This window comes from Carcharodon carcharias, chromosome 34 (assembly GCF_017639515.1).
Source record: "Carcharodon carcharias isolate sCarCar2 chromosome 34, sCarCar2.pri, whole genome shotgun sequence".
NCBI lineage: Eukaryota > Metazoa > Chordata > Chondrichthyes > Lamniformes > Lamnidae > Carcharodon > Carcharodon carcharias.
Genome location: NC_054500.1, coordinates 29,355,487 through 29,371,542, shown reverse-complemented (window position 1 = coordinate 29,371,542; position 16,056 = coordinate 29,355,487). Strand labels below are relative to the sequence as shown.

General features: G+C 47.8%; 1 protein-coding gene across 5 annotated transcripts in view; it reads right to left on the bottom strand.

Moving 5' to 3' along the window:
* The window catches only part of LOC121272639 (latent-transforming growth factor beta-binding protein 1-like), a 754,836-nt gene that overhangs the window by 26,945 nt on the left and 711,835 nt on the right, over window positions 1-16,056 (bottom strand). For all 5 annotated transcript variants that reach the window (XM_041179326.1, XM_041179327.1, XM_041179328.1 and 2 more), the window contains 3 exons: window positions 10,881-11,024; window positions 8,247-8,429; window positions 5,543-5,620 (listed from right to left, as the gene is read on the bottom strand). In XM_041179326.1, the coding sequence (XP_041035260.1) occupies window positions 5,543-5,620; window positions 8,247-8,429; window positions 10,881-11,024 (405 nt within the window). The remainder of the gene's footprint in view (window positions 1-5,542; window positions 5,621-8,246; window positions 8,430-10,880; window positions 11,025-16,056) is intronic.

The following is a 16,056-nucleotide window of genomic DNA, read 5'->3' as shown; positions in this document are numbered from 1 at the left end:
TTATTCAGGATAAGGGTCACTCACTGTAACTGTACAGAGTCACTGTTTATTCAGGATAAGGGTCACTCACTGTAACTGTACAGAGTCTCTGTTTATTCAGGGTAAGGGTCACTCACTGTAACTGTACAGAGTCACTGTTTATTCAGGATAAAAGTCACTCACTGTAACTGTACAGATACACTGTTTATTCAGGATAAGGGTCACACACTGTGTAACTGTACAGAGTCAGTGTTTATTCAGGATAAGGGTCACTCACTGTAACTGTACAGAGTCACGGTTTATTCAGGATAAGTGTCACTCACTGTAACTGTACAGAGTCACTGTTTATTCAGGCTAAGAGTCACTCACTGTGTAACTGTACAGAGCCACTATTTATTCAGGATACTTGTCACTCACTGTGTAACTGTAGAGATAACACTGTTTATTCAGGATTAGGGTCACTCATTGTAACTGTACAGAGCCACTGTTTATTCAGGATAAGGGTCACTCATTGTAACTGTACAGAGCCACTGTTTATTCAGGATAAGGATCACTCACTGTAACTGTACAGAGTCACTGTTTATTCAGGGTGAGGGTCACTCACTGTAACTGTACAGAGTCACTGTTTATTCAGGGTGAGGGTCACTCACTGTAACTGTACAGAGTCACTGTTTATTCAGGGTGAGGGTCACTCACTGTAACTGTACAGAGTCAGTGTTTATTCAGGATAAAGGTCACTCACTGTAACTGTACAGAGTCACTGTTTATTCAGGATAAGGGTCACTCACTGTAACTGTACAGAGTCACTGTTTATTCAGGATAAGGGTCACTCACTGTAACTGTACAGAGTCTCTGTTTATTCAGGGTAAGGGTCACTCACTGTAACTGTACAGAGTCACTGTTTATTCAGGGTAAGGGTCACTCACTGTGTAACTGTACAGAGTCAGTGTTTATTCAGGATAAGGGTCACTCACTGTAACTGTACAGAGTCACTGTTTATTCAGGATAAAAGTCACTCACTGTAACTGTACAGATACACTGTTTATTCAGGATAAGGGTCACACACTGTGTAACTGTACAGAGTCAGTGTTTATTCAGGATAAGGGTCACTCACTGTAACTGTACAGAGTCACTGTTTATTCAGGATAAGGGTCAATCACTGTAACTGGACAGAGTCACTGTTTATTCAGGATAAAAGTCACTCACTGTAACTGTACAGATACACTGTTTATTCAGGATAAGGGTCACACACTGTGTAACTGTACAGAGTCAGTGTTTATTCAGGATAAGGGTCACTCACTGTAACTGTACAGAGTCAGTGTTTATTCAGGATAAGGGTCACTCACTGTAACTGTACAGAGTCACGGTTTATTCAGGATAAGTGTCACTCACTGTAACTGTACAGAGTCACTGTTTATTCAGGCTAAGAGTCACTCACTGTGTAACTGTACAGAGCCACTATTTATTCAGGATACTTGTCACTCACTGTGTAACTGTAGAGATAACACTGTTTATTCAGGATTAGGGTCACTCATTGTAACTGTACAGAGCCACTGTTTATTCAGGATAAGGGTCACTCATTGTAACTGTACAGAGCCACTGTTTATTCAGGATAAGGATCACTCACTGTAACTGTACAGAGTCACTGTTTATTCAGGGTGAGGGTCACTCACTGTAACTGTACAGAGTCACTGTTTATTCAGGGTGAGGGTCACTCACTGTAACTGTACAGAGTCACTGTTTATTCAGGGTGAGGGTCACTCACTGTAACTGTACAGAGTCAGTGTTTATTCAGGATAAAGGTCACTCACTGTAACTGTACAGAGTCACTGTTTATTCAGGATAAGGGTCACTCACTGTAACTGTACAGAGTCACTGTTTATTCAGGATAAGGGTCACTCACTGTAACTGTACAGAGTCTCTGTTTATTCAGGGTAAGGGTCACTCACTGTAACTGTACAGAGTCACTGTTTATTCAGGGTAAGGGTCACTCACTGTGTAACTGTACAGAGTCAGTGTTTATTCAGGATAAGGGTCACTCACTGTAACTGTACAGAGTCACTGTTTATTCAGGATAAAAGTCACTCACTGTAACTGTACAGATACACTGTTTATTCAGGATAAGGGTCACACACTGTGTAACTGTACAGAGTCAGTGTTTATTCAGGATAAGGGTCACTCACTGTAACTGTACAGAGTCACTGTTTATTCAGGATAAGGGTCAATCACTGTAACTGGACAGAGTCACTGTTTATTCAGGATAAGGGTCACTCACTGTAACTGTACAGAGCCACTGTTTATTCAGGATAAGGGTCACTCACTGTAACTGTACAGAGTCACTGTTTATTCAGGATAAGGGTCACTCACTGTAACTGTACAGAGTCACTGTTTATTCAGGATAAGGGTCACTCACTGTAACTGTACAGAGCCACTGTTTATTCAGAATAAGTGTCACTCACTGTGTAACTGTACAGTGCCACTGTTTATTCAGGGTGAGGATCACTCACTGTAACTGTACAGAGTCACTGTTTATTCAGGATAAGGGTCACTCATTGTGTAACTGTACAGAGTCACTGTTTATTCAGGATAAGGGTCACTCACTGTAACTGTACAGAGTCACTGTTTATTCAGGATAAGGGTCACTCACTGTAACTGTACAGAGTCACTGTTTATTCAGGGTAAGGGTCACTCACTGTGTAACTGTACAGAGTCAGTGTTTATTCAGGATAAGGGTCACTCACTGTAACTGTACAGAGTCACTGTTTATTCAGGATAAAAGTCACTCACTGTAACTGTACAGATACACTGTTTATTCAGGATAAGGGTCACACACTGTGTAACTGTACAGAGTCAGTGTTTATTCAGGATAAGGGTCACTCACTGTAACTGTACAGAGTCACTGTTTATTCAGGATAAGGGTCAATCACTGTAACTGGACAGAGTCACTGTTTATTCAGGATAAGGGTCACTCACTGTAACTGTACAGAGCCACTGTTTATTCAGGATAAGGGTCACTCACTGTAACTGTACAGAGTCACTGTTTATTCAGGATAAGGGTCACTCACTGTAACTGTACAGAGTCACTGTTTATTCAGGATAAGGGTCACTCACTGTAACTGTACAGAGCCACTGTTTATTCAGGATAAGTGTCACTCACTGTGTAACTGTACAGTGCCACTGTTTATTCAGGGTGAGGATCACTCACTGTAACTGTACAGAGTCACTGTTTATTCAGGATAAGGGTCACTCATTGTGTAACTGTACAGAGTCACTGTTTATTCAGGATAAGGGTCACTCACTGTAACTGTACAGAGTCACTGTTTATTCAGGATAAGGGTCACTCACTGTAACTGTACAGAGTCACTGTTTATTCAGGATAAGTGTCACTCACTGTGTAACTGTACAGAGCCACTGTTTATTCAGGATAAGTGTCACTCACTGTGTAACTGTACAGTGCCACTGTTTATTCAGGGTGAGGATCACTCACTGTAACTGTACAGAGTCACTGTTTATTCAGGATAAGGGTCACTCACTGTAACCAGACAGAGTCACTGTTTATTCAAGATAAGGGTCACTGACTGTAACTGTACAGAGACACTGTTTATTTAGAATAAGGATCACTCACTGTAACTGGACAGAGCCACTGCTGATTCAGCAGGGCAAGGATCACTCACTGTGTAAATGTACAGAGTCAGTGTTTATTCAGCAGGGTAAGGATCACTCATTGTGCAACTATACAGAGTTAATGTTTATTCAGCAGAGTAGGGATCACTCACTGCAACTGTACAGAGTCATTGTATATTCAGCAGGGTAAGGATCACTCACTGTGTATCTTTTTTATTCATTCGTAGGATGTGGGTCACTGGCTGGGCCAGCATTTATTGCCCATCCCTAATTTCCTTTGAGAAGGTGGTGGTGAGCTGCCTTTTTGAACCGCTGCGGTCCATCTGGTGTAGGTAAGCCTGCATCACTCTTAGGGAGGGAGTTCCAGGATTGTGACCCAGCGACTGTGAAGGAACAGTGATATATTTCCAAATCAGGATGGTGAGTGACTTGGAGCAGAACTTCCAGGTGGTGGTGTTCCCATCTATCTGCTGCCCTTGTCCTTCCAGTTGGCAGCAATCGTGGGTTTGGGAGGTGCTATCTAAGGAGCCTTGGTGAGTTCCTGCAGTGCATTTTGTAGGTGGTACACACACTGCTGCTACTGTGCGTCGGTGGTGGAAGAAGTAAATATTTGTGGATAGGGTGCCAATCAAGCGGGTTGCTTTGTCGGGAATGGTGTCAAGTTTCTTGAGTGCTATTGCACTCATCCAGGCAAGTGGGGAGTATTCCATCACACTTCTGACCTGTGCCTTGTAGATGGTGGACAGGCTTTGGGGAGTCAGGAGGTGAGTTACTCGCCACAGGATTCCTAGCCTCTGACCTGCTCTTGTAGCCACAGTATTTATATGGCTAGTCCAGTTCAGTTTCTGGTCAACGCTACCCCCCCAGGATGTTGATAGTGGGGGATTCAGTGATGATAATGCCATTGATTGTCAAGGGGCAATGGTTAGATTCACTCTTGTTGGAGATGGACATTGCCTGGCACATCTGTGGTATGAAGGTTACTTGCCAATTATTACCCAAGTCTGGATATTGTCCAGGTCTTGATGCATTTGGACATGGACTGCTTCAGTATCTGAGGAGTCGTGAATGGTGCTGAACATTGTGCAATCATCAGCGAACATCCCCACTTCTGACCTTATGATGGAAGGAAGGTCATTGATGAAGCAGCTGAAGATGGTTGGGCCTAGGACACTACCCTGAGGAACTCCTGCAGTGATGTCCTGGAGCTGAGATGACTGACCTCCAACAACCACAACCATCTTCCTTTGTGCTAGGTATGATTCCAAGTCTTCAGTACTATTACCAGAATGTTTTCAGGGGCCAGAATGTACAGAGTCAGTGTACAGAGTACACTGTACAGAGTCAGTGGTTATTAAGAGTCGCTCACTGTGTAACTGTACAGTGTTGTTTTTTCATTCAGCAGGGTAAGGATCGCTCACTACGTAACTCTACCCAAAGATATCACCACCATCAGGAAATGAAATTATACAAGAATCTCTGGTCTAAATGCTGCAGATACTCGAGATGATCACATTTCTGCTGCACTGCTGCCATCCTGTGGTGACAACCAAGTGTTGCGAATGTGAAATGTCATTTTGAGTGAGTCGTGGTTGGGTTTCCTTCTTTGGGGAGAGAGAGGAACAGATGACAAGAAACCTGTTTTTTACAAGGGAACTGAGAAACTTTGCAACTGCACTTTAATGGATACAGCACCATTCATTCCAAACGGAAGTGGAGGGGAAGTCAGGTTATGGCTGAAACAATTTTTTTTTACAAGGCCTTGAGAATGGACAGACCAAGGAGCAGGGGCCAGGCCTCAAATGAAGCTTGTGATTCATCTCTGGTGGTGACAGAATTAGAGAATCAGTGTTTCAATCAGACAGCTTCTGAAAACTTCCCAGAGAGGCAAGAACATTATTCTGAGTTTCCTGACACCTATCACCAGCAGCAAACTCACCTTTGTAGTTCCTTCCAAAAGAAGACTGTGGGATGGAGAGGAATCCTTGCCCCTGAGGGCACAGAGACTGATATTCATCTGTAACAAAGGCAAGATACAGATGAGGAAAAATACACAGGTACAATGGACACTGAATTCTGCAATCTGTTAACCATTGATTCTTAAGGATGTAGGTGTCACTGGTAATCTCAAAATTTATTGCCCATCCCTAGTTGCCCTTGAGAAGGTGGTGGTGAGCTGCCTTCTTGAGCCGCTGCAGTCCATGTGGTGTAGGTACACCCACTGTGCTGGTAGGGAGGGAGTTCCAGGATTTTGAGCCAGCGAGAGTGAAGGAACGGCGATATATTCCCAAGTCAGGATGGTGAGTGACTTGGAGGGGAACTTCCAGGTGGTGGTGTTCCCATTTATCTGCTGCCCTTGTCCTTCAAGGTGTTGGAAGTCGTGGGTTTGGAAGGTGTTGTCAAAGGAGCATTGATGAGCTACTGCAGTGCATCTTGTAGATGATACACACTGCTGCCAGTGTGCGTCGGTGGTGGAGGGAGTGAATGTTTAAGGTGGGGGCTGGGGTGCTGGTCTGCGGGCTGCTTTGTCCTGGATGGTGTTGAACTTCTTGAGTGTTGCTGGAGCTGCACTCATCCAGGCAAGTGGAGAGTATTCCATCACACTCCTGACTTGTGCCTTGTAGATAGTGGCAGTGTGTACACAGAATTTTCATCATTATCAGCAGGCTGATTTTTTTGGGAAGCAGCCCTTGGTTCACCTTCATTTTAGCTCTCTGCCCGATTCCCACTCTGACCTCTCTATCCTCAGTCTCCTGCACTGTTCCAATGAAGCTCAACATATTTTCATGATACAGCATTTCAATTAGATACTTTACAAATTTCCTGACTCAGTTAAATAAAAGCAAAATACTGCAGATGCTGGAAAGCTGAAATAAAAACAGAAAATGCTGGAAAACTCAGCGGGTCTGGCAGCATCTGTGGAGAGAGAAACAGAGTTAATGTTTGAACTCCGTCTGACTTCTTCAGAGCTGAAAGGAGGTAGAAATGTGATGGATTTTATACTGTTTAAGAGGGAGTGGAGCAGGTGGAGCAAAATAGAAGGTCAGGGATAGGCGGGAGCTCAGGAGAGATTGAGAAAGATGTCACGTACTCAAGACAAAGGTAGTGTTAATGGTAACGGTTAAAGACTAAAGAAGGTGCTGATAGTAGCATAAAGGTTAGGGCTAGGGTTCCAGACTCAGTATTGAATTTAACAATTGCAGAGCCTAACCTCTGCTCCCATTTTTTGGGGGGCAGTAGCTGTGTAGCTGTTGTTATGATTCTGCTGTTTCCAGTCAGACACGTCTTGTGTTTTTTGACTTTTACCATTACCATCTCCTTTTGTCTTGCACCATTGTTCCTCTTGTCATTTAATCTTTCCTGCCCTCCAACATATCACTTAGCTTCTCTCTTGTTCTTCCCCCACCCCTTTCCCTGCTTCTGTACTTACTCGTTCTGATGAAAAGTCATTGACCTGAAACATTAACTCTGTCTCTCTCCACAGATGCTACCAAACCTGCTGAGTGTTTCCAATATTTTCTATTTTACTTTAGTTTTCCAGCATCTGCAGGATTTTGCTTTTGTTTCAGTTACTGCGCCATCCGCAGGCAAACAGTGTTACTGCAGAATGAAAACAAAATTCTGGAAATATTCGGCAGGTCTGGAGACTGAAATAATTGAAGTTTCAGCTTGATGAGTTGCTCTCTGAGGATATTAGGGATTTTTGTTCACCCATTGAGATAGACCCTCTCGCCCCCTGCTATTATCTTATTGTTTGTTAAACTAATTTATGATTTTCACTCTCACTATTTCACTGGAAATCCAGCATTGATTACTGCTTGAAGAGTGTTTCAATGTTTGTTTGAAATGAACCTTTTATTTGATGGAAGCTGTTGCTTCATCCTATTCTTGCATTTGTTTTTAAATTTAAAGGAAGGATATACTTCCATTGGAGGCAGTGCAGCGAAGGTTCGCTAGATTGGTGCCTGGGATGAAGGGGTTGTCCTATAATGAGAGGCTGAGTAAACTGGGCTTATATTCTCTGAAGTTCTCATTGAAAGCTACAAAATTCTGAAGGGGTTTGATAGGGTGGACACTGAGAGCTTGTTTCTGCTGGTCAGGGAATGTAGAACATGGGGGCACAGTCTAAGGATAAGGGGTTGATTATTTAGGTTTGAAATGAGGATACATTTCTTCACTCAGAGGGTTGTGAATCTTTGGATTCTCCCAGGGTTTTGGATGCTCCATCATTGATTATGTTCGATACCGAGATCGGTAGATTTTTGGTCCCCCAGGGAACCAAGGGAAACGGGGGTTGGGTGAGAAAATGAAATAGTGGGAGAAAGTTAATGATAGTATTGAATGGCAGAGCAGGCTTGAGGGGCTGAATGGTCTATTCCTGCTCTTGTTTCTTATGTTCTGGTTACCTTTAACTATCTAACACGCCTCAGTAAGAGCTCTTATTGCAGCCTCTCTGGGCCTAAAAAGCTTAACCTTGACCTTTTCTGATAAATTCACTTTTTATTACTGTTGAACTTGTGCCCTCTGTTGATGCTATAGGATAAGAGGAGATGGAATGGATTTTATCTGCCTGGCTGTTTGAATTGTTGTGAGCTGGGAAGTGACTGTAAGGGTTAATTCTAGTTTAGTGTACCTGGTCTTACCTGAGCCAGACACAGGGCATTGGTAGATTTTGCACTCTCTTCCCCAGCCCTCCCCGACAGTACAACAGCATTCCTGCCTTGTTACATTCCGGGCCAGAATGTTCTCACACAGCTGGACATCATTTAGATTGTAGTAACACTCATTCTCCTCCCTTGTGGATTCTCCCAGGAACATTGGTCGTGCTGAAAAAAGGCAAGGGCATCAAAAGATAAAGAGAATCAACTCATCCATTAACTTCACGGATAGTGTCCCTATCACCAACTCTGCCCTATCCATTTACACACACACATCCCCACAGAAATAGGACCATTCAGACCAACCTGTACACATTGGTATTTATCCTCCACACAAGCAAATAAGTCTAATCACATTAGCCCTCTCTGCTCTCTATCCTTTCATCCATTTTTTCATCATCCACCCATCCAGTTTAATCCTCAATGTTCACGTTATTTCTGTCTCAATCACAAATCCTGCAAGTGAATTGAAGCAAATGCAAACTGCCAGGAGGTTCCAGCCCCCTCTATTCTAAATCTTACATTTAACCTTGCATCTCTCCATTGAAAGAAAGTTCTGTATTGACACTCCTCAATGCCCAAAGATTATTGAGCAAAACACCAGAATCCATTCTCAGCTCTTACACTATTTATGTCTGGTGTACCCTCTCCTCGAACTTATCTTCTATGGAATGTTTGCTTATATCATTCTGTACCTTTAATGTATGAGTAGACATTTTTGTGGCTGTGGTGCTGACAAATCCCCAGGTCCGGATGGACTTCACCCTAAGGTCTTGAAGGAAGTGGCTAGTGAGATAGTTGATGCACTGGTTTTAATTTTCCAAAATTCTCTAGATTTGGGGAAGATTCCACTAGATTGGAAAATAGCAAATATAACTCCTTTATTCAAAAAAGGAAGGAGACAGAAAGCAGGGAACTATAGGCCAGTTAGCCTAACATCTGTCATAGGGAAAATGTTAGAAACAATTATTAAAGGTGTTATACAGGGCACTTAGAAAAATTCAAGACAATCGGGCAGACCCAACATGGTTTTGTAAAAGGAAAATCATGTTTAACCAATTTATTGGAATTCTTTGAAGGAGTCACATGTGCTGTGGATAAAGGGGAACTGGTGGATGTACTGTATTTAGATTTCCAGAAGGCATTTGATAAAATGCCACATCAAAGGCTATTGCAGAAAATAAATGCTCGTGGTGTAGGGGGAAATATATTGGCATGGATAGAAGATTGGCTGGCTAACAGATAGCAGAGAGTTGGCATGAATGGGTCTTTTTCTGGTTGGCAGGATGTGTCGAGTGGTGTGCCACAGGGATCAGTGCTGGGGCCTCAACTTTGTTACAATTTATATAAATGACTGGATGAAGGGACTGAGGGAATGTTGGCTAAATTTGCTGATGACACAAAGATAAGTAGGAAAGTAAATTGTGAAGAGGACATAAGGGACATAGATAGGTTAATTGAGTGAGCAAAGGCCTGGCAAATGGGGAATAATGTGGGCAAATGTGAAATTGTTCATTTTGGCAGGATGAATAAAAGAGAAGCTTATTATCTACATGGTGAGAGATTGCAGAGCTCTGAGATTCAGAGGGATCTGGGGGTCCTAGTGCATGAATCACAAAAGGCCAGTTGCAGGTACAGCAGGTAATTAGGAAAGCAAATAGAATGTTATTGTTTATTTTGAGGGGAATTGATGACAAAAGTAGGGAGGTTATGCTTCAGTTGTACAGGGCACTAGTGAAACCACATCTGGAGTATTGGTCTTATTTAAGGAAGGATGTAAATGCATTAGAAGCAGTTCAGAGAAAGTTTACTAGACTAAGACCAGGAATGGGCGTGTTGTCTTATGAGGGAAGGCTGGACAGGTTAGGTTTGTATCCACTGGAATTTAGAAGAGTGAGAGATGACTTGATTAAAACATTTAAGATCTTGAGGGGACTTGACAGGGTGGATGTGGAGAGGATGTTTCCTCTTGTGGGAGAATCTAGATCTAGGGGTCACTGTTTAAAAATAAGGGGTCGCTCATTTAAGGCAGAGATGAGAAATGTTTTCTCTCAGAGAGAGTCTTTGGAACTCTCTTGATCAAAAGGCAGTGGAAGCAGAGTCTTTGAATATTTTTACGGCAGAGCTGGATAGATCCTTGATTAACAAGGGGCTCAGGGGTTATCAGGGGTAAGCAGGAACATGGGGTAGAGGTTACAATCAAAACAGCCAAGATCTTATTGAATGGCAGTGCAGGCTCGAGGGGCTGAGTGGCCTCCTCCTGCTCCTAATTCGTATGTATATTTGTATGCTCGTACATTATACTAGGATTCTCTTTCCGATTCCACTACTCCCTTCATCTGAATTCACCAGGAGCTGCCTCACTGGTCAGTGATGTACAGCAGGAGACTTGGGCTTTATCTGTTAACCCCGAGTCGGAGGAGTTTTCTCAGGAGTAGGAGCATCCACTACAACGACGTTCTCAGAAACCAGCCTTGAGTGAATCTGACAAAAGATGCCACAAACGTGTGGATGTGAATTGGGACATACACCTCAGTATCGCTTTCCAGAGAGGGAGATTACCCTGGTCTTTACAGATACAGAGTGGACAGGAGAGAAATCAGCAGCCAATATACGTACCGTGGACAGCTCGTCGATTGCACTGTCCTGTCCTTGGTTCAAACTCTTCATTTTCATTCGGGCAAAGACAGAAAAATGAACCACCCACATTCTCACAGACTGCTGAGCCACAGACACCTTCAATAGTCTCACACTCGTTCACATCTGCAAAGAGAGAGAAAGCTTTACCAGTTGGGTAAACTGGTGAATTCGGACCAGCACATGACACCCACCATTGTGTCCTGTTCTTCATTCTCTGGGCCTTCGCTTAGGAAACATCTCCGACTTACTTCAGCTCAACAATCCTCAGACCTTAAATAGTGTGAGGTTCAAAGATAAAAACATTTCACAGTATACTAAGGTCTGTGGTCAGTCTTTGTGGGTGAATTTTGGGCAGGTATTGCAGCTCAGCCAATGTTGATACAGGTACCGGATTTGGATACAGGGCATCATTGCAAAATCTATAGATGACATGAAACTCAGAAATGTAGTGAACAGTGAAGAGGATAGTAACAGACTTCAGGGGGGCACACCGAGACTGGAAAACATGCAGACTCGTGGCAGATTAAACCTGATGCAGAGAAGTGTGAAGTGATATATTTTAGTGAGAAGAATGAGGGGAGGTATAATTTTAAAGGGAGTGCAGAGAGACCATGGGGGAAGGACAAGTTAAGAAGGCTGTTAATAAAGCAAAATATATCCGTGGCTTGATCATTAGAGTTCAAAAGCCAGGAAGTGATGTTAAGTCTTTATAAAACAATGGTCAGGTCTCAGTTGGAGTATTTTCTCTAAATTTGGGCACCGATCTTTAGGAAAGATGTCAAGACATTGGAGAGGGCACGAAGGGGATTTACTGGAAAGAGTCCAGAGATGAGGGACTTCAGTGGAGACACTGGAAAAGCTGGGATTGTTCTCTTTAGAGCAGAGAAGGTTAAGGGGAGAGTTGATCGAGGTGTTAAAAATGACAGCCCATCACCCACCACACACTGCCCGTCACCCACACACTGCCGATCACCCACCACACACTGCCCATCACCCACACACTGCCCATCACCCACACACACTGCCCATCACCCACACACTGCCCATCACCCACACACTGCCCATCACCCACTGCCCATCACCCACACACAGCCCATCACCCACTGGCCATCACCCACACACTGCCCATCACCCACTGGCCATCACCCACACACTGCCCATCACCCACACACTGCCCATCACCCACTGGCGATCACCCACACACTGGCGATCACCCAAACACTGCCCATCACCCACTGGCCATCACCCACACACTGCCCATCACCCACACACTGCCCGTCACCCACACACTGCCCATCACCCACACACTGCCCATCACCCACTGGCCATCACCCACACACTGCCCATCATCCACACACTGCCCATCACCCACACACTGCCCATCACCCACACACTGCCCATCACCCACTGGCCATCACCCACACACTGCCCATCACCCACACACTGCCCATCACCAACACACTGCCCATCACCCACACACTGCCATCACCCACACACTGCCCATCACCCACACACTGCCCATCACCAACACACTGCCCATCACCCACAAACTGCCCATCACCCACCACACTGCCCATCACCCACCACACACTGCCCATCACCCACACACTGCCCATCACCCACCACACACTGCCCATCACCCACACACTGCCCATCACCCACCACACACTGCCCATCACCCACACACTGCCCATCACCCACACACTGCCCATCACCCACGACACACTGCCCATCACCCACCACACACTGCCCATCACCCACCACACACTGCCCATCACCCACACACTGCCCCTCACCCACACACTGCCCATCACCCACACACTGCCCATCACCCACCACACACTGCCCATCACCCACACAGTGCCCATCACCCAAACACTGCCCATCACCCACACACTGCCCATCACCCACCACACACTGCCCATCGCCCACAAACTGCCCATCACCCACACACTGCCCATCACCCACCACACACTGCCCATCACCCACCACACACTGCCCATCACCCACACACTGCCCATCACCCACACACTGCCCATCACCCACCACACACTGCTCGTCACCCACACACTGCCCATCACCCACCACACACTGCCCATCACCCACACACTGCCCATCACCCACACACTGCCCATCACCCACCACACACTGCTCGTCACCCACACACTGCCCATCACCCACACACTGCCCATCACCAACACACTGCCCATCACCCACCACACACTGCTCGTCACCCACACACTACCCATCACCCAAACACTGCCCATCAGCGACTGCCCATCATCCACACACTGCCCGTCACCCACAAACTGCCCATCACCCACACACTGCCCATCACCCACACACTGCCCATCACCCACACACTGCCCATCACCCAATGCCCATCACCCACACACTGCCAATCACCCACTGCCCATCACCCACACACTGCCCATCACCCACACACTGCCCATCACCCACACTCTGCCCGTCACCCACACACTGCCCATCACCCACACACTGCCCCTCACCCACACACTGCCCATCACCCACACACTGCCCATCACCCACTGCCCATCACCCACACACTGTCCATCACCCACACACTGCCCATCACCCACACTCTGCCCGTCACCCACACTCTGCCCATCACCCACACACTGCCCATCACCCACACACTGCCCATCACCCACTGCCCATCACCCACTGCCCATCACCCACACACTGCCCATCACCCACTGCCCATCACCCACTGCCCAGCACCCACTGCCCATCACCCACTGCCCATCACCCACCACACACTGCCCATCACCCACACACTACCCATCACCCACACACTGCCCATCACCCACACACTGCCCGTCACCCACCAAACACTGCCCATCGCCCACACACTGCCCATTACCCACCACACACTGCCCATCACCCACACACTGCCCATCACCCACACACTGCCCATTACCCACACACTGCCCAACACCCACACACTGCCCATCACCCACTGCCCATCACCCACACACTGCCCATCACCCACACACTGCCCATCACCCACACACTGCCAATCACCCACACACAGCCCATCACCAACACACTGCCCATCACCCACTGCCCATCACCCACACACTGCCCATCACCCACACACTGCCCATCACCCACTGCCCATCACCCACACACTGCCCATCACCCACTGCCCATCACCCACACACTGCCCATCACCCACACACTGCCCATCACCCACACACTGCCCATCACCCACCAAACATTGCCCATCACCCACACACTGCCCATCACCCACACACTGCCCATCACCCACACACTGCCCATCACACACACACTGCCCATCACCCACCAAACATTGCCCATCACCCACACACTGCCCATCACCCACACACTGCCCATCACCCACCAAACATTGCCCATCAACCACACACTGCCCATCACACACACACTGCCCATCACCCACCACACACTGCCCATCACCCACACACTGCCCATCAGCCAGACACTGCCCATCACCCACACACTGCCCATCACCCACTGCCCATCACCCACACACTGCCCATCACCCACACAATGCCCATCACCCACTGCCCAACACCCACACACTGCCCATCACCCACACACTGCCCATCACCCACTGCCCATCACCCACACACTGCCCATCACCCACACACTGCCCATCACCCACTGCCCATCACCCACTGCCCATCACCCACACACTGCCCATCACCCACACAATGCCCATCACCCACACAATGCCCATCACACACACACTGCCCATCACCCACCACACACTGCCCAACACCCACTGGCCATCACCCACAAACTGCCCATCACCCACACACTGCCCATCACCCACAGCCCATCACCCACACACTGCCCATCACCCACACACTGCCCATCACCCACTGCCCATCACCCACACACTGCCCATCACCCACACAATGCCCATCACCCACACACTGCCCATCACCCACACACTGCCCATCACCCACCACACACTGCCCATCACCCACACACTGCCCATCACACACACACTGCCCATCACCCACCACACACTGCCCATCACCCACTGCCCATCACCCACACACTGCCCATCACACACACACTGCCCATCACCCACCACACACTGCCCAACAACCACTGCCCATCAACCACACAGTGCCCGTCACCCACACTGCCCATCACCCACCACACACTGCCCATCACCCACTGCCCATCACCCACACATTGCCCATCACCCACACATTGCCCATCACCCACACACTGCCCATCACCCACACACTGCCCATCACCCACTGCCCATCACCCACACACTGCCCATCACCCACACCCTGCCCATCACCCACACACTGCCCATCACCCACACACTGCCCGTCACCCACCACACACTGCCCATCACCCACCACACACTGCCCGTCACCCATACACTGCCCATCACCCACCACACACTGCTCGTCACCCACACACTGCCCATCACCCACCACACACTGCCCATCACCCACACACTGCCCATCACCCACACACTGCCCATCACCCACCACACACTGCTCGTCACCCACACACTGCCCATCACCCACACACTGCCCATCACCCACACACTGCCCATCACCCACACACTGCCCATCACCCACACACTGCCCGTAACCCACCACACACTGCCCATCACCCACACACTGCCCATCACCCACTGCCCATCACCCACACACTGTCCATCACCCACACACTGCCCATCACCCACACTCTGCCCGTCACCCACACTCTGCCCATCACCCACACACTGCCCATCACCCACACACTGCCCATCACCCACTGCCCATCACCCACTGCCCATCACCCACACACTGCCCATCACCCACTGCCCATCACCCACTGCCCATCACCCACTGCCCATCACCCACTGCCCATCACCCACCACACACTGCCCATCACCCACACACTGCCCATCACCCACACACTGCCCATCACCCACACACTGCCCGTGACCCACCACACACTGCCCATCACCCACACACTGCCCATTACCCACCACACACTGCCCATCACCCACACACTGCCCATCACCCACACACTGCCCATTACCCACACACTGCCCATCACCCACACACTGCCCATCACCCACTGCCCATCACCCACACACTGCCCATCACCCACACACTGCCCATCACCCACACAC